Genomic DNA, 20,385 nt, shown 5'->3' with positions numbered 1-20,385 from the left:
GCTGGGACAGCAGGTGTGCACCACCATGCCCAACTAATTTTGTATTCTCCATGTTGGCTTGGCTGGTCTCAAACTCCTGGCCTCAAGTGACCCGCCCACCTCAGCCTCCCAAAGTGCTGGGATTACAGGCATGGGCCACCATGCCTGGCCCTCTCAGGATTATTTTTTAATCATACGGGGAAAAATAAAGTAAAGCAGCCGATGTTTCTAAAACTTACCAGTGATCTGAAGCTGTGATTTCATGGTGAGGCTACCCATTGAACCAAGTTGTGATCCACTGTCAGACATACCACCAATAGGTTGGAAAACCTGAACATGGCAAAGGAGACACTGTAAACATCAAAAATTCCCATTAAAAACATACATAAATAGTGCTAACCTGGCTATTTATTACTGAAGACCATGTAACAAAGGCCTTTACATTACTAAATACAATTTTCAATTCTAGTCTTTATCCTACCTAACTTATTGGCAAAATCTGACATGGCTGTTCATCCCCTCCTCCACGTTTTACTTTCTTCCCTTCAGTTCCCAAGATATATTCTCCAGGTTTGTGTCCTACCACACAGATTGTTCCTTCTCAGTATCCTCTGATGATTCCTTTTCTCCATTATCTTAACGCTAACATATCCTAGAGCTTAGTTCTTGGTTCCCTCTTCTATCTACACTCATTCCCTTGAGGATATTACCCAGTCCCAAGTAGGTAAGACTATAAGTGGGTGCCACCATGCTCGCCTAATTTTTTTAATTTTTGGTAGAGACAGGATCTCACTATATTGCCCAGGCTGGTTTCAAACTCCTGGGCTCAAGTGATCCTCCCACCCTGACTTCCCAAAGTGCTGGATTACAGCGTGAGCCACCACACCTGACCAAATTACCCATTTAGAAGTCAATGCTTGTTAGTAATACAGGGGCCAAGAGAAGACTTCCCCTTTGCCCAGTGAAGGTTCGCTGAAAATCGTCTGACAAAACGCAGGCAGATAAATTGGAGAAAAGGCATACATAACTGTTAGCATGCATGAGTTGGGGTGGGGTGGATCACAAAATGATCACCCCATCACGCAATGGGGTACAGATGATTATAACCTGGAGGATATTACCTATCCAGATAGCTTTAAATAGCACCTATATAACATGTCCCAAGCAACTTTATTTACTTATTTATTTTTTGAGAAAGATTCTCACTCTGTCACCCAAGCTGGGGTGTTCTGGAGTGCCTCCCGGGCTGGGGGGGTCCTTCTGCTTCAGCCTCCTGAGTAGCTGGGACCACTGGTGCACACCACCACTCCCCAACCAGGAGGTCAAGTCTGCACTGAGCTATGATCACACCACTGTACTCCAGCCTGGGCAACAGAGGAAGACCCTACCTCAAAAAGGAAGAAATAAGATACAATAAAAAATAAAATCAAACTAAATGTACTTGGCACTTACTGTTTGCCAGGCACTATGGAAGAAGTACACAAATACAATAAGGCAAACAAAATGCCTTGAAACTGTAAACGCTGTCTTGAGTTTTTATGCAAATTTAGGTTTCTGTTTAAAAGTTTAAATATAAAACAATTATGATGGCTTCTCAATTCTGCAAAAATGAAATAGAACAATAATTCCTACTGAGATGAACCCTATAAAATCCAACCTACTTCATTCTGTGCTTACATACAAAAATGCTCAAAGCTAAAATTTCGTCTCAACCATAAGGACTAGCTCATTTTCTTGGCATAATACATATATTTTTTCCTTTACCTTGTTTATTTAAATTACACTATTTCAGATGTTTTATAACCAAAATCTGCTAAAAGAACCCTCTTATTTTAAATATGAAAGGTAAACATCATAAAGTCAATAGAAGTCATCCAGAATACATTCAGAAATGAGATGTAACCTAAAAGCCTTAACACCATATTGCACAAGATATTATTCTGATTCAAATGGCTTGTTATGGACAAGGGTCCTCAAAGACATCATTATCACATTATGTAGTTATTACTTCCTCCTCAATATCCAAAAGCCTGATTGCCATAGAACGACAATATTTAAAAAAGTAAATTAAGGGGCAGTGAGAAAAGTCCAATATCTGGCTGCTGATATTCTGCATGATAAAGGTACTCATCTCCATCAACAGTCGCTCATCTCCACTAATAATTTATTGCAAGAAAATGCCCTAATAGTACAGTATAAATTATTCTAAATATAAATTAACATTACAAAGTTGCAAAAAATTTTAAATCTCTACAAAAATTAAGTATATTTTAAAAACTAAAATTAACTTCATGTAGAAAAGATTAATGAAAGCACAGACTGCAAACATTTTTAAGAACAATGACTCTCCAGATAATTACAGAGAATCATTATGGTAGAATTGTGAGGTGCTCTGCCAAAAACATCCTAGTAATTTCAATAATTTATGTACATATACATACTAGTTTTACATAACTAAAATTCACCAAGCATTTTAAATTCTTGAAAAGAATAAAAATCACTATTTGTATAATATCAAAAAAATTAGAAATAACGTATATTATCAATTGGCATATTCATATATTAAATAAATCACATATTCATACCACAGAACAGATTACTATGCAGGTATCAAAATAAGTAACTTATTAATGACTGAAATTGAAAGATCCCAAGAACATCTTTAAAGCTGCAGAACAACATGCATGAGTTGGGGTGGGGTAGATCACAAAATGATCACCCCATCAGTACGTACAGTATGATATTATTTTTGCAAACTACAACACTATATATTCCTATGGGTACAAATACTTGTAAATAAACACAGAAAAAGTATACATTCCATTCAGGAGGAGGGCACCTGTGTACTCAAGTACGTGGTCATAGGGAACTGTAGTTTTGTATGTACTGTTTGAAGTTCTAAAAATAAGACATGCATCATTGTTGACTTGTACAATTTTAAAAACAGCATAAAACAGAGTAGAAAAAAAAAGATAATCCACACTTCAAGTCCCATCCTCTCCCCTGAGCGCCAGATTCTTAGTTCTATTATTTACAACTGCATACATGGTTAAAATGATTAAATCTAGGCCGGGCGTGGTGACTCACTCCTGTAATCCCAGCACTCTGGGAGGCCAAGACGGGTGAATCACCTGAGGTCAGGAGTTCAACACCAGCCTGGCCAACACGTTGAAACCCGTCTGTATTAAAAATACAAAAAATTAGCTGGGCGTGGTGGTGGATGCTTGTAATTCCAGCTACTTGGAAGTCTGAGGCAGGAGAATCGCTTGAACCCGGGAGGCAGTAAGCCAAGATTGCACCATTGCACTCCAGCCTGGGCAACAGGAGCAAAACTCCATCTCAAAAAAGAAAAAAAAAAAAGATTAAATCTAGGCTGGGCACAGTGGCTCAAGCCTGTAATCCCAGCACTTTGGGAGGCTAAGGTAGGTGGATCACCTGAGGTCAGGAGTTCGAGACCAGCCTGGCCAACATAGTGAAACCTCGTCTCTACTAAAAATACAAACATTAGCCAGGTATGGTGGTACACGCTTGTAATCCCAGCTACTTGGGAGGCTGAGGCGGGAGGATCGTTGAACCTGGAAGGCTGAGATTGCAGTGAACCAACATCGTGCCATTGCACTCCAGCCTGGGCAACAGAGCTAGACTTCATCTCAAAAAAAAAATAAATAAATAAAAAAGATTATTCTTGTCAATTCTATACCATGTATTACAGAAGACATTATAGCATGGTAATTATGTATGCCAACTGTGAAGTCAGACAGATCTAGATCAACATTCCTGAACTGTTACTCTGTGAACTTGAGCAAATTACTGAATTTCTCTAAGCCACACTTTCTTCATCCATAAATGTAGATAATCTATAATTTATAGTTTCATTTTAAAGACTGACAGAGTATCTGCAGAATTAAAGACAGTTGTAGGAAAACTGCCTGTTGCATGCAAGAGTGATGCCAACTTGAAGTGAAACCATCATGCTAACCAATTTTTTTTTTTTTTTGAGACAGAGTCTCACTCTGTCGCCCTGGCTGGAGTGCAGTGGCACAGTCTTAGCTCACTGCAACCTCCACTTCCCAGGTTCAAGCGACTCTCCTGCCTTAGCCTCCCCAGTAGCTGGGACTACAGGCACCCACAACCACACCTAGCTAATTTTTGTATTTTTAGTAGAGATGGGGTTTCACCATGCTGGCCAGGCTGGTCTCAAACTCCTGACCTCAAATGATCCACCCACCTTGGCCTCCCAAAGTGCCTGGCCCTGACCAATGTTTGATTCCTGCATACCAAGGTGTTCTTCAGCAGAGTCTTTAAACAATGCCTGTAACATAGATAACCCCTTAAAAAGATGCTTATCTAACCTCCCCAGTGGTCATGACTTTGAGTAATAAAGTCTGAAACATGACCACCTGCACATTACCCTAAAGGGATAATGTCCCTAATGGACACTTTCTAGTGGTTGTAGGGATCTACTATCTCATGGCCAACCAAGACATCACTTCTGTTCCTAAGTTTCTACTGAATATGTTTTTCTAAGAAACTGGATTTCTTAGTCTCTTTCCCATTTTCTTACAGTTAATCTTTTTCACCCTCAAGTGTTTCTCTTTTGTAGCATCTAGTCTGCAGTTCCTTTCCCAGGAAGTCAAAATTAGTGACTAAAATCTGCATATTCTTACTGCATTGTTACTCACACAGAGAGCATGGCATCAATTTTTATAATTCTAATTACTGTTGGCTCTTGTCCAACAACTGGTTTGAACTGCACAGATCCACTTATATGCAGCCTTTTTTCAACCACACACAGATTGAGGCCAGGAGCAGTGGCTCACGTCCGTAATCCCAGTACTTTGGAAGGCTGAGCAGGGAGGGTTGCTTGAGCCCAGAAGGTTGAAAGCAGTGTTGGCAACATAGTGAGACTTCATTTCTATTTAATTAAATTTTTTTAAAAAATAATACAAAATAAAAATAAAAAACACCAATTGAAAATACAGTACTCATGGGATGTGAAACCCAAGTCTATGGGAAGGACTTTTCACATACGCAGGTTCCACAGGGCGTACTTCAGAGCGTGCACTGACGTGGTTATATGTGGTGGTCCTAGAAGCAATCCCCACATATACCAAGGGATGATTGTATTTATATTATGGGTCTCTCTTAGATTTTCATTTTAAGTTCTAGGACAGCAAAAGTGCTCTTATCTTCATCTCTTGTTTTCTGTTATAAGGGGACTAAAGTGAAACTTTATGCATTGTGTTTTCACTTGTTGCCTTTGTGTTATCTTCATAGACCTAAGAACAAAAAAACATTCTTTGTAACTTCACATTCATAATTAGAGACTCTTTTGACAGTGGTGAGTGTTTTGGATTGTAATAGATACTTTTAAGCCTTTGTATGTCTCAGTAAGAAAGATGTCCTAAATTCAAGTCCTTTTGAGGAGTTAGAGAAAACTTTGCCCTGAGTATCATAACTTTTTTGTGTATTGGTTGGACAGATATGTGAGAGCAAAATCCTGTCTCTACAGAAAATAAAAATAAATTAGCTGGATGTGGTGGTATGTGCCTGTTGTCCCAGTTAACGGGGAGGCTGAGGCACAAAGATCGCCAGAGACCAGCAGGTAGAGGCTGCAGTGAGCTGTGATAAGGCCACTGCAATCCATCTTGGGTGACAGAGCAAGACCTCATCTCAAAAAAAAAGAAAAGAAAGAAAAGAAAAGCAAGCAAACAAGATTTAAAAACAAACAAGCAAACAAACAAACTAAAAGCCTTCAGAAGACCAGCCTGGGCAATACAGTGAGACTCCCATCTCTACAAAAAATTTAAAAATTAGCCAGATGCAGTGGTGCATGCCTATAGTCCCAGCTACATGGGAGGCCAAACTGGGAGGACCGCTTGAACTCAGGAAGTTGAGGCAGCAGTGAACCGTGACTGCACCTCTGCATTCCAGCCTGGGCAACACAGTGAGACCGTGTCTCAAAAAAAAAAAAAAAAAAGCCTTCACAAGTACAGCGGTATGCAATCTATAGCTTTACTTAGCACTGTAAACCATTGTGACTGGAACCAATGAAGATACAGTTTGAATCTAAATCATGGCTGGGTGCTGTGGCTCACGCCTGTAATCCCAGCACTTTGGGAGGCCGAGGCGGGTGGATCACAAGGTCAAGAGATTAAGACCATCCTGGCCAACATGGTGAAACCCTATCTCCACTAAAAATTCAAAAATCAGCCAGGCATGATGGCAGGTACCTGTAATCCCAGCTACTTGGGAGGCTGAGGCAAGAGAACCGCTTGAACCCAGGAGGCGGAGGTTACAGTGAGCTAAGATCATGCCACTACACTCCAGTCTGGGTGACAGAGCGAGACTCCATCTCAAAAAAGAAAAAAAAAATCTAGTAACAATATTTTAAAACTCTATTACCTATTAGTCTGTCAGTTACAAAGAAACTCAAAACAGGGTCTTTTTTTTTTTTTTTTTGAGACAGGGTCTCGCTCTGTTGCCTATGCTAGAGTGATCGAGCTCACTGCAGCCTCAACCACCTGGGCTGAAACAATCCTCCTGCTTCAGCCTCCTGAGTAACTGAGACTAACAGCCACATACCACAGGCCCATCTAATTTTTTACAGGGAGATAGAGACAGGGTCTCACTATATTGCCCGGGCTAGTCTCGAACTCCTGGGCTCAAGTAAGTCGTCCTCCTGCCTTGGCCTCCCAAAGTGCTGGGATTACAAGGATAAGCCCCTGTGCCCAGCTGGGTCAATACTTAGCACTTTATAAATTTTTTTTTTTTTTTTGAGACAGACATTCACTGTGTCGCCCAGGCTGGAGTGCAGGGGCGCAATCTCCCCTCACTGCAACCTCTGCTTCCTGGGTTCAAGCAATTCTCCTGCCTCAGCCTCCCTAGTAGCTGGGATTACAGGCATGCATGATATCTGGCTAATTTTTTTTGTATCTTTAGTAGAGATGGGGTTTTGCCATGTTGGCCAGGCTGGTCTCGAATGCCTGACCTCAGGTGATCTGCCCGCCTCGGCCTCCCAAAGTGCTGAGATTACAGGCATGAGCCATCACACCCGGCCTATAAATCATTTATTTTGAGTAATGTTTACTACTACACTAGAAAAATGTGACAGACAGAATGCCCAATGTAGAAAGAAGGTGCTAAAACACTGCCAGAGGTAAAATTAACCTTAACATCTTCCTGAAAAGGCAGTGGAAACAAAAATGTGGAAAGGGATAGACATACTTCAGAAGATAATTTCAGTAATATCTTGTCTCTTAAGCAACAAACATTTATAGCCTTATTTTAAATATGTATCTTATTTATAGAGAAATTATTAAACAGGATATTGTGAAATTTGCTTGGTTTATTTTCAGAAATAACACATCCAACATAATCAGATATTTTTACAGGCCACATCTATTGTGACTTAAAAAACCTTTAAGTAATTTAATATAGCCCTATATTTTCTTAAAAGAATCCACCAAAATGACATTTCAGAAGACACCAAAAAACTAAGGAGAAAAACTGCTTGTGACAGAAAGTCCAGAGTTCAAAGAGCTAAAGTATATAGTGGTATTCAGAGAACTAAACCCTAATGAAGTCAAACTCTCAAACAATCTTACTATAAAATACAGAAGCATATGTGGTAAATCAGAAATACATACCGAGTAGTATGTCTCCCTTGGACAGGGCTACTCTGTCATGTTCCCAAAAACACTACTCAAGTGAAAAACTAGATCCCATTATCTAGGGGCACAGTAGCAAAGACTAGCTAGAAGGAACACAGGAACATTTTTAGATCCCATTCTCTGCTAATAATCACAAAGGACCTTAGCCAGGTGTGGTGGCAGGCACCTGTGATCCCAGCTACTTGGAAGCTGAGAATTGCTTGATCCCAGGAGGCAGAGACTGCCATGAGCTGAGATCACACCACTGCACTACAGCCTGGACGAGAGATCAAGACTCTGCCTCAAAAAAAAAAAAAAAAAAAAAAAAAACAAAGGAGCCGACTTTGGTGCATGGGCTACTGAAGGTATTGGTAGAAGGAATAAAAGTTTATTTAGATTGGAGCAGAGGGTAAATACCCATTTCCATAATTTAATTTCTCAGCAAAGCAAGTGGGAAGAAACCCAAAACCCCTCATGATAGGGAAGGCGGTTGCTTTCCCATTTACTAGGAAAAATTGACTTAATTCACTTAACAAGGAGGTAGAATATGAACCATTCTCTACCATGTAACAGTGACACTTTGGTTCTGAACATCACACAATGATCTCAGAACACTAAAAGCTCCTTTCCCATTTTCCAACCAAATACATCAGTATGGATTCTAAAGCATATGCAAAAAAGGACAATTATACTGTTCAAAGAGAAAAAGGGGAAGCTACAACTTTCGAGGTTCAACAGTATGAACACAGAATTTAAGGAAAGTGGCACCAGGATCTAACTTTTAGCATTCATTTGCTGGTTTGAACTCTGTACCTAATATTCCAGAAGGTGATTTCTTCCCCTTTCTGACAAACAGCTTTCTGACAAACATTTCAAAATTAACTATTATTACAAGTTGTTTCTAGCTTTGACTACTGCTAGAGTTTAAAGCATTTGCCACAATAAATATAAATATTGTTGTACTACTATAAGTATTGTTCTCTTGCAAACAATGCTTGTGTGAAATTATACATCTAATTATATATAATGTTGAATTTCCTGGCTCTAAGGAATCCTTGTTTCTGGCCAGAGGTGGTGCTTCATGCCTGTAATCCCAGCACTTTGCAAGGCCAAGGTGAGCGGATCACCTAAGGTCAGGAGTTCGAGACCAGCCTGGCCAACATAGTGACACCCTGTCTCTGCTAAAAAAAAAAAAAAAAAAAACAAACCACACACACACACAAAATTAGCTGGACGTGGTGGCATGTGCCTACTGTGGTCCCAGCTCCTCGGTAGGCTGAGGCAGGAGAATGGCTTGAATCTCAGAGGCAGAGGTTACAGTGAGCTGAGATCACACCACTGCACTCCAGCCTGAGCGACAGAGTGAGACTCAGTCTTAAAAAAAAAAAAATTCTTGTTTCTGACCATCTCTAAATATCTATACATTCTCAAAATATAAGACCCTAATAGCCAGGTGCGGTGGCTCACGCCTGTAATCCCAACATTTTAGGAGGCCGAGGCAGGTGGATCACGAGGTCAGGAGATCAAGACCAACCTGGCTAACACGGTGAAACCCCGCCTCTACTAAAAATACAAAAAAAATTAGCCAGGTGTGGTGGCGGGCGCCTGTAGTCCCAGGTACTTGGGAGGCTGAGGCAGGAGAATGGCAAGAACCCGGGAGGCAGAGCTTGCAGTGAGCTGAGGACATGCCACTGCACTCCAGCCTGGGTGACAGAGCGAGACTCCGTCTCAAAAAAAAAAAAAAAAAAGACCCTAATATCCACCATGCCTCATCCTTCCAGCAAACTTTCCTCAGATCATTTCTAAACATTATTTAAGAATTACAGGCAGCTGCACACGGCGGCTCACGCCTATAATCTGAGCACTTTGGGAAGCTGAGGCGGGTGGATCACAAGGTCAGGAGTTCAAGACCAGCCTGCCGAAGATGGTCAAACCCCGTCTCTACTAAAAATACAAAAATGAGCTGGACATGGTGGCGCATGCCTGTAATCCCAGTTACTCAGGAGGCTGAGGAAGAGAATTGCTTGAAGCCGGAAGGCAGAGGTTGCAGTGAGACAAGATCGCGCCACTGCACTCCAGCCTGGGCGACAGAGCAAGACTCTATCTCAAAAAAAAAAAAAAAAAAAAAGAATTACAGGCCTCGGCTGGTCCAACTGCACTGGTATTTACAACTAACTGATTACAACCAGTTACAGATTTCTTTGTTCCTTCTCCACTCCCACTGCTTCACTTGACTTAAAAAAAAAAAAAGAGGCCGGACACAGTGGCTCACGCCTGTAATCCAAAAACACTTTGGGAGGCTGAGGCAGGTGGATCACCTGAGGTCAGGAGTTCAAGAGCAGCCTGACCAACATGAATAAACCCCGTCTCTACTATAAATACAAAATTAGCCGGGTGCAGTGGTGCATGCCTGTAATCCCAGATACTCGGGAGGCTGAGACAGAAGAATAGCTTGAACCCAGGAGGTGGAGGTTGCGACAAGCCGAGATTGTGCCACTGCACTCCAGCCTAGGCAACAAGAGTGAAAACTCCATCTCAAAAAAAAAAAAAAAAAAAAAAAAAAAAGAATTACAGACCAGTCCTGGTGGCTCATGCCTGTAATCCTGGTACTTTGGGAGGCTAAGGTGAGAGGATCTCTTGAGCCTAGGAGTTCCGAGACCAACCTGGCCAACCCAGTGAAACCCCATTTCTATTAAAAAAAATAATAATAAATACACACATATATATATCAGCCAGGCACAGTGACAGTGGCTCATGCCTGTAATCCCAGCACTTTGGGAGGCTGAGGCAGGCGGATCACCTGAGGTCAGGAGTTCGAGACCAGCCTGACTAACATGGAGAAACCCCGTCTCTACTGATAATACAAAATTAGCTGGGCGTGGTGGCGCATACCTGTAATCCCAGCTACTCGAGAGGCTGAGGCAGAAGAATTCCTTGAACCGAGGAGGCGGAGGTTGTAGTGAGCCAAGATTGCACTATTGCACTCCAGCCTGAGCAACAAGAGCAAAACTCTGTCTCAAAAAAAAAAAAAAAAAAATTTATCAAGCCCAAGACTGGCATGGTGGCTCACGCCTGTAATCCCACCCCCAATACCTTGGGAGGTCAAGGTAGGAGGGTCGCTTGAGACCAGGAGTTCAACACCAGCCTGGGCAACATAGCAAGACACTATCTCTACAAAAAATAAAAATAAATTACCCAGGCATGGTGGTATGCACCTGTGGTCCCAGCTACTCAGGAGACTGACACAGGAGCATCACCAGAGCCTGAGAGGTCAAGACTATAGTGAGCCATGATCATGCCACTGCATTCCCGGCTGAGCAACAAAGTAGGACACTGTCTGAAAAAAAATTTAAAAAAGGACTGGGCGCGGTGGCTCATGGCTGTAATATCAGCATTTTGGGAGGCCGAGGCAGGCGGATCACAAGGTCAGGAGTTCAAGACCAGCCTGACCAACATGGTGAAACTCCGTTTCTACTAAAAAATACAAAAATTAGCCGGGCGTGGCGGTGCGTGCCTGTAATCCCAGCTACTCAGGAGGCTAAGGCAGGAGAATTGCTTGAAGCCAGGAGGCAGAGGTTTCAGTGAACAGAGATCATGCCACTGCACTCCAGCCTGGGCTACAAGGCAAGACTCTGTCTCAAAATAATAATAACAATAATAATAATAATAATAATAATAAAAAGAATTATTGGCTGAGCGTGGTGGCTCACACCTATAATCCCAGCACTTTGGGAGGCCAAGGCAGGTGGATCACTTGTGGTCAGGAGTTCAAGACCAGCCTGGCCAACATGGTGAAACCCCATCTCTACTAAAAATACAAAAAAATTAGCTGGGCATGGTGGCAGACGCCTGTAATTCCTGCCACTTGAGAGGCTGAGACAGAGAATCACTTGAACCCAGGAGGCAGAGGTTGCAGTATGCTGAGATCACGCCACTGCACTCCAGCCTGGGTGACAAGGCGAGACTCCATCTCAAGAAAAGAAAAAAGAATTATCAAGTAAACTGAAAGTCAATACTGAGTCACTGAGTAATATGTATATGCACTTTATTAACAAAATTCATGCATTTTCCTTAAAAGGAGCCAAAAAGCACTGTTATTCAGATTGTGTCAAAAACCTAGAATAAAATGACACAAATAAGAGTTTACATCCAAGAGCCCTCAATACTAGGAAGGGGAGAGGAACCAAATTACCACTTACCTATTAGGAAACAACTAGGATTATGAAAGCAAAGTCAATTCTACATTCCAATTTGAGTCTGTAGATTTTCACCTTAGTATTCTATCCCAAGATTAGCCCCTCCGATTAAATTCAAAAAGAAACAGAATAGAAATACTATTCCAAAGAAGGCAAAATACCACATACATCTTATTTGTTCTCACAGGTAAACAAATGGAAATCTAAGAAAGATTTATTGATTGTCCAGTAAGGCAAAGATTTTTGTAGATATGACACCAAACACGTTATTCATTAAAGAAAACAATTGAGAAATTGAGTGTTTTGAGTTTTTCTTTCCTTTTTTTTTTAGAGACAGGGACTTGCTCTGTTGACAGGGCTAGGGTACAGTGGTGTGATCATGGCTCACTACAGCCTGGAACTCCTGGGCTCAAGGGATCCTACTGCCTCATTCTCCCCCAAATAGCTGGGACTACATACAGGCACACACGCCAGGCGCGGTGGCTCATGTCTGTAATCTCAGCACTTTGGGAGGGCAAGGAGGGCGGATCACGAGGCAAGGAGTTTGAGACCAGTCTGGCCAACATGGTGAAACCCCGTCTCTACTAAAAAAACAAAAAATTAGCCAAGCATGGTGGTGTGCGCCTGTAGTCCCAGCTACCCAGGAGTCTGAGGCAGGAGAATCACTTGAACCCAGGAGGCGGAGGTTGTGGTGAGCAGACATCGCGCCATTGCACTCCAGCCTGGGCGACAAAGCAAGACTCCATCTCAAAAAAAAAAAAAATTAGCCAGGCATGGTGGCACACACCTGTAGTCCCAGCAGGAGAATCACTTGATCCTGGGAGGTGGAGGCTGCAGTGAGCTGAGATTGCGCCACCACACTCCAGCCTGGGCAACAGAACAAGACTCCATCTCAAAAAACAAACAAACAAAAAAAAACAGGCACACACCACCACGTCCAGATAGTTGTTTTTTTGTTTTGTTTCGTTTTGTAGACTTTGTTGGCCAGGCTGGTCTCCAACTCCTGGGCTCAAGCGATCCTCTCGCCTCAGCTTCCCAAACTGCTGGGATTACAGGCGCAAGCCACCATGCCTGGACTTAATGATGTCTTCTAAAGAGTCGAAGTTTCAAACAGGCGCAGTGGCTCACACCGGTAATCCCAGCACTTCGAAAGGCTGAGGCGGGTAGATTACTTGAGACCAGGAGTTCAAGACCAGCCTGGCCAACATGGTGAAACTCCATCTCCACTAAAAATACAAAAATTACCCAGGTGCAGTGACACATACGTGTAATCCCAGCTACTCAGGAGGCTGAGGCAGGAGAATCTCCTGAACCCGGGAGGTGGAGATTACAGTGAGCCACGATTGTGCCACTGCACTCCAGCCTGGGTGACAGAGTGAGACTCTGTCTCAAAAATAAATTTAAAAAGGGTCAAAGTTTCTAATTTTGATTGCACTCAACTTCTTGGGCAGGGCCGGTGGCTCATGCCTGTAATCATAGCACCTTAGGAGGCAAAGGCAGGAAAATCACCTGAGCCCAGGAGTTTGACCAGCCTGGGCAACAATGCAAGACCCCATCTCTATTTTTGCAAAAAAAAAAAAAAAGACATCATTAAAAAAATGGAAAGACAAGCAATAGGCTAGGAGATAAAATCTGCAAAACACGTATCTGATAAAGGAGTTGTATCCAGAATTTACAATAAACTCTTACAACTGAGTAAGACAAACAACCCAAGCAAAGTGGATTACCTAAGGTCAGAACAGAAGATGTGGCCCAAAACTAGTATCTCTAGCATAGTTCAATGTTAATTTCATGATTTAAAATCACAGTTCACAGCAAAAAAGATAACAGGGAAATAAACAAAAAATATGTCATTGCTGTACTTGAGCCTATTCAGTCCTTCAAAAAATTACTAAAATATATAAAATGGAATATTACTCAGCATTTAAAAAGGAATAAAATTCTGACATATGGTACAACATGAAACCTGAAGACATTATGCTAAGTGAAATACACCAGACACAAAAGGACAAATATTGGCCAGGCGCAGTGGCTCACGGCTGTAATCCCAGCTGAGGAAGGTGGATCACAAGGTCAAGAGATTGAGACGATCCTGGTCAACATGGTGAAACCCTGTCTCTATTAAAAATACAAAAATTAGCTGGGCGTGGTGGCGCACGCCTGTAGTTCCAGCTACTCGGGAGACTGAGGCAGGAGAATTGCTTGAACCTGGGAGGCGGAGGTTGCAGTGAGCCAACATCGCACCACTGCATTCCAGCTTGGTGACAGAGCAAGACTCTGTCTCAAAAAAAAAGGGGGGGGGGCCGGGTGCAGTGGTTCACGCCTGTAATCCCAGCACTTTGGGAGGCCAAGGCAGGCAGATCACGAGGTCAGGAGATTGAGACCATCCTGGCTAACACAGTGAAACCCTGTCTCTACTAAAAACACAAAAAGAAATTAGCCAGGAGTGGTGGCGGGTGCCTGTACTCCCAGCTACTTGGGAGGCTGAGGCAGGAGAATGGCGTGAACCCAGGAGGCGGAGGTTGCAGTGAGTCGAGATCACACCACTGCACTCCAGCCTGGGTGACAGAGTGAGACTCCGTCTAAAAAAAAAAAAAAAAGGACAAATATTGTATGACTCCACTTTTACGATGAGGTGCCTAGAATAGCTGAATTCACAGAGACAGAAAACAGAATAATAGTTACCAGAGCAGGGAGGAGGTGAAATGGATAATTATTGTTTAATAGGTACAAGTTTCAGTTCTGGATGATGAAAAAGTTCTAGAGACTGATAGTGGTAATGGTCACATAACAAGGTAAATGTACTTAATGTCACTGAACTGAAGACTTAACAATATTTAAAATGGTAAACTGTATGTAATGTGTATTTTACCACAATAAAAATAAAACTAGGATATTTTCCTAATTTTCTTTGTCCCTTAGAGATGAAAACATCAATTTCTATATAAAATCAACCAGCCAGGCAGAATGAACACACCCCATTCTCCATTCCCTTCCGAAACCTCAGAAAAAAATGAAATAAAGAAATAAAAAAACATAAACCCCAAGGGCTAAAACAAAGGGAGAGAAGATGATAGTAGAGAGATGTAAGCAACATTCTGGGTAACGAAAAACAGCAGCAGCAGGGTTCTGCACATTTCAATATATACAGAATATAGTTTTTAATTAAGACCTATAGTAAATAGCTTTCTTCCAAAAAACTTAAGAACAGAAAAAAATAATCTGTGTGTTTGCTTCAGCAGCACATATACTAAAAAATTAGAACACAGAGATTAGTACATCCTCTGAGCAAGGATATGGTTAAAATTCACCAAGTGTTCCATATTTTTAGATAAACAAATAAATAATCCAGAATCTCCTTTTGACTACTGACTGACTTTCCACAGAAGCAAATGCAGTTAATCTCTCTCTCACATTATTTTCCTTCCCATTTCCAAAACAGCTATAATTAAATGAACCACCTAAAAATCTCTTTTAATTGCAGAACAAATGAATTCCAAAAACTAGGTTAGACCATCCTTCAAAAATAAAAGGAAAGTGCCTTTTTCATTAAATGAGATTTAGATTTAGCTCATTTGACCCTACTGCTGCATTTCTATGACAGGCAATTTTCTGTACTTTTTTAAAGGCCCAGTTCAGTATTTTTATTCATCCATGAGAAAAACTTTGCTATATCTCAGATATTCTTTTTTTTTAAACATCTTTTTTTTTTTGAGACGGAGTTTCGCTCATCGCCCAGGCTGGAGTACAATGGCGCAATCTCTGCTCACTGCAACCTCTGCCTCCTGGGTTCAGCAATTCTCCAGCCTCAGCCCACCGAGTATCTGGGATTATAGGTGCGCCACCACCCCACCCGGCTAATTTTTTTGGTATTTTTAGTACAGATGGGGTTTCACCATGTTGGCCAGGCTGCTCTCGAACTCCTGACCTCAGGTGATCCTCCCGCCTTGGCCTCCCAAAGTGCTGGGATTACAGGCGTGAGCCACTGTGCCCGGCCTACATCTGTTTTTAATACAGATCTCAGATATTCTTAATACTCAGACTATACCTAACACACTATTCAGCTTACTTGCGAAAAAGACTATAGTCTCTAAAATAATGACATTTTGTATTTGGCCAAGAATAAGGAATAACTTCCCAGGTGTGTTAAAAAAAAAAAAAGTTTCATGAGAAGTATAAACAGAACAAAATCTAAATCTTATTTAGAAAATAACATCCTAAAAATCACTTTCTCAGGTTATGCTGAACATATTCTACCTTTCCACATTTATTGGTTTCTTCAGACATTCTGAATCATAATTTTTTTTTTTTTTTTTTTGAGACAGGGTCTCACTCTGTTGCCTAGGCTGGAGTACTGTGATACAATCACAGGTAAATCACTGCAGTCTTGACCTCCCGGGACCAGGTAATCCTCCCACCTCAGCCTCCTGGGTAGCTGGGACTACAGGCGCACACGCCACCATGCCCAACTAATTTTTTGAGTTTTTCGTAGAGACAGGGTTTCTCCATGTTGCCCAGGCTGGTCGTGAATACCTGGGCTCAAGCGATCTGCCCGCCTTGGACTCTCAAAGTGCTGGGATTACAGGTGTAAGCCACCGCGCCCAGCCATATCAGTTATCTCAAGTTTCTGCAGCAAAATTCTACATCTTTCTAAGAGCAAGCCATTTGTCATTGTTTCCAAACCTTGGTAAATATGAAAATTAAATGTACAAACTAAGGTCTAATGAAATATACCAGAGGTTAACCGAGATAACCAAAAACCCCAAACAAGAAATGTGATGAGCAATTACACTACTTTGGTGGTTTTTTCTTTTTGAGACAGGGTCTCGCTCTGTCGCCCAGGCTGAAGTGCAGCAGTTCAATCTCGGCTCATTGCAACCTCCGCCTCCCGGTTTCCAGCAATACTCATGCCTCAGCCTCCCAAGTAGCTAGGACTACAGGAGTGTAACACCACACCCGGCTAATTTTTTATATTTTTAGTAGACACGAGGTTTCGCCCTGTTGGCCAGGCTGGTCTCAAACTCCAGCCTCAAGTGATCCACCCACCTCAGCCTCTCAAAGTGCTGGGATTACAGGTGTAAGCCACCATGCCTGGCCTGGTTTTTCTTTCTATTCTACTTGTGCAAGCTGGGAAATCGTAAGAAAACGTATGTAATCCATCAACAAGGACACTGTTGGGACTGAGTAAGGGATAAAGCAAGATTCACAACATGAAAAGAGGAATATAGCCTGTACACAATATCTTCCCATATCCCAGTTTGTACAAAAGTCAATAGAGAAAAAGCTTTCAAAATTGGCCCTCTTTAATGCAATCTTTTGTCTCTTATACAAGCTTTTCCCCCTTTATTTTCATTCCCACTGACACCTCCATAGCCTAGTCTCCCTGCCTCCAACCATAGTAAATACTACAGACCTCAATTTTGCCAAATAAATCTTCACAAAATACCATTTAATCCTATCAGCCAATAGGTCTCAAGGTTATTCAAAATAAGAGGCTTGACTCTTCTCAAATTTTCAAAACTTTTGCCTATTACCAGGCTCACACAAATCCTCTAAAATTAAACTCCACCCCCTGAAGTCCATTCCTGCCTCTGCACCTTGGCATATTCTGAATAACTAACTTCCCTCCTTCTATCTGCCTTAATAATTATTCTACATACCTCTCATTCAGTACTAGACTGCTTTGAGGTATTGTTTGAACTGTTTTATTTATTTATTTATTTATTTTTGAGACAGGGTCACACTCTGTTGCCCAGACTAGAGTGCAGTGACATATCAGTGACATGATATCAGTGCAGCGACATGAGCTCACTGCAGCCTCAACCTCCTGGGCTTAAGCGACGCTTGCACTTCAGCTGGGACAACAGGCGCACAACCACCATCATGCCTGGCTGATTTTTATGAGGCTTTTTTGTAGAGACAGTGTTTCACCATGCTGCCGAGGCTGGTTAAATCTTTATGTGGGTAAGAACTTTCTTCTCAGAGGGCAGAGAACATGGGTTATGCTGCAGAAAGTCAAGCCCCAGATCAGAGGTTGTAAAGCGGCAAGCCACAAGACAAATTCTGCCCACAGTGGTAATTTGTTTGGCCCACAGTGTTTACACTATGAATTCATAAGTTGCCAACATTTAACAATAAAAATTTCTTACAAAATCTTGATTTCTAGCTTCTCCTTAGAAAAAAATTAAGATGTTCAGTCTGCACTTGGTCTGCACTCTCCCCAAGGTCAATAGTAAGCCAACACTGAATTGTACACTTTAAAGTAGTGAATTTTGCCTCAATTTTTTTTTTAACCTTCTGAAAACTTTCTTTTTAATTTTGAAAAATATAATGACGGGATCTCGCTATGTTGCTCAAGCTGGTCTCAAACTCCGAGGCTCAAGCAATCCTATCACCTTGGCCTCCCAAAGTGCTGGGATTATAGACGTGAGCCACAGCAACTGGTAAAAAAAAAAAAAAAAAAAAAAAAAAAAAAAAATTTTAACTACCAATACATTGTGAGTGTATTCCCAAGACCTTAAGTAGTATTTTTAAATTATTTTAATTGACAAAAAAGGTATATATTTATCATGTAAAACAGGTTTTATTTATTTATTGAAATAAAATAAAGACGGGGTCTCACTATGTTATCCAGGCTGGTCTCAAACTCCTGGCCTCAAGAGATCCTCCTGCCTTAGCCTCTCAAAGTGCTGGGATTATGGCATGAGCCACCATGACCAGCCCATAACATGTTTTAAAATATGTACACGTTGTGGAATGGCTAAATCGAGCTAAATAACATATACATAACCTCACATACTTACTTTTACCTCCATTGAAAAAAAAAAAAAAAAGGCCAGGTGCGGTGGCTCACGCCTGTAATCTCAGCATTTTGGGAGGCCGAGGCAGGCGGATCACCTGAGGTCGGAAGTTCCAGACCAGCCTGACCAACATGGAGAAACCTCGTCTCTGCTAAAAATACAAAATTAGCCAGGCGTGGTGGCACACACCTGTAAACCCAGCTACTTGGGAGGCTGAGGCAGGAGAATTGCTTGAACCCGGAGAGCAGAGGTTGTGGTAAGCCGAGATTGCGCCATTGCACTCCAGCTGGGGCAACAAGAGCGAGATTCTGTCTCGAAAAAAAAAAAAAAAAAATCACGCCAGGCGTGGTGGCTGACACCTGTAATCCCAGCACTTTGGGAGGCCGAGGCTGGTGGATCACTTGAGGTCAAGAGTTCAACACCAGCCTGGCCAAAATGATGAAACCCTATCTCTACTAAAAATACAAAAAATTAGCCAGGCGTGGTGGAGAGCACCTGTAATTCCAGCTACTTGGGAGGCTGAGGCAGGAGAATTGCTTGAACCCGGGAGGCAGAGGTTGAGGTTGCAGTGAGCCAAGATCATGCCACCGCACTCCAGCCTGGGCAACAAAAGTGAAACTCTGTCTCAAAAAAAAAAAAAAAAAAAAATTGTAAGCCAAAGCTGCTTTAACAGCTGCTCCCTTGGAGGGGAATGAATTCCCTAGTTCACTTAAAGTCCCAATCTGATCTGTCATTACTTACTAAATGTTCATCCAGCCCTTGCAGGCATTTAAATTTACAATGCTCAGCCTAAATAGGTTTACTGAATGATTAATGAACTCAGATCATAACTTTAAGAAAGATAAGGTTGATGGTAATGATGATAATGAAAACAACGACTAACACTTCACACTGTGAGCCAAGTCTTGTTCAAGCAGAAACACATAATACCTATGTATATATGGTATTACTATTCCCAATTTACAGATGAGAAAACTAAGGCACAAAGAAGTTAGGCAAGTTGGCCAAGATCATACCACCAATACACAGTAGAGTCAAAATTCAAAATCAACCTAACTCCAGTAAATACTGTTAACTCCTACAATATAATCCTTTAGACTAAAATCCTTTCCTTTGTGACCAACTAAATTTGATTATTTGGAAAAATAATCAAGACAAAATTGTAGAACCTACTCTTTCTTTGCACGAATGAAGGCCTAACAAGCAAATCAAAGTTCACCTAAATGCAGATGGTTATTTCTGGAGCTTATCTTGTCTTAAAAAAATAAAAAATAAAAAGTCCATCCTGGCCAACATGGTGAAACCTCGTCTCTACTAAAATACAAAAAATTAGCCAGGCGTGGTGGTGGGCACCTGTAGTCCCAGCTACATGGGAGGCTGAGGCAGGGGAATCGCTTTAACCTGGGAGACGGAGATTACAGTCAGCCGAGACTGTGCCACTGCACTCCAGCCTGGCGACAAAGCAAGACAGCATCTTAAAAAAAAATAAAAAAAACAATGTTCTCTTGTAACTGACAAAGAAAAGGTTGCGGAATCCAGTAAAATAATAAACATTTTCTCAGAAAGCAAGCAAGTTAGTAGATATTTCTGGAGTGAGTTAAGCTCAATATGTAGACGAATTCTTAACCTGTAAGTGACGACGTAGTATTAAAATTCTTCTCTTTTCTGGGACAGAAGGATAGATCTATTAGGGTAAGCAATTTCCAGACATGGAAAAAAAAAATGCGAGTTGCTGGAGGGCAGAGACTGCTTTTTCAC

At 41.6% G+C, this 20,385-nt stretch overlaps 1 protein-coding gene across 5 annotated transcripts in view; it reads right to left on the bottom strand.

The window, feature by feature from the left end:
* The window catches only part of ITCH (itchy E3 ubiquitin protein ligase), a 151,553-nt gene that overhangs the window by 119,060 nt on the left and 12,108 nt on the right, over positions 1-20,385 (bottom strand). For 2 of the 5 annotated variants that reach the window (XM_055104975.2, XM_008957199.6), the window contains exon 3: positions 219-330. The exons of 1 other annotated variant lie outside the window; for it this stretch is intronic. In XM_055104975.2, the coding sequence (XP_054960950.1) occupies positions 219-288 (70 nt within the window). In that variant the 5' untranslated portion in view covers positions 289-330. The remainder of the gene's footprint in view (positions 1-218; positions 331-20,385) is intronic. 2 more of the 5 variants (XM_055104974.2, XM_003831820.5) reach the window with 1 other exon arrangement.

The sequence above is a fragment of the Pan paniscus genome, chromosome 21, assembly GCF_029289425.2.
Source record: "Pan paniscus chromosome 21, NHGRI_mPanPan1-v2.0_pri, whole genome shotgun sequence".
NCBI classification, from domain to species: Eukaryota; Metazoa; Chordata; class Mammalia; order Primates; family Hominidae; genus Pan; species Pan paniscus.
Note: the sequence above shows the minus strand (reverse complement) of the source record. Positions and strands in the feature narration are given on the sequence as shown.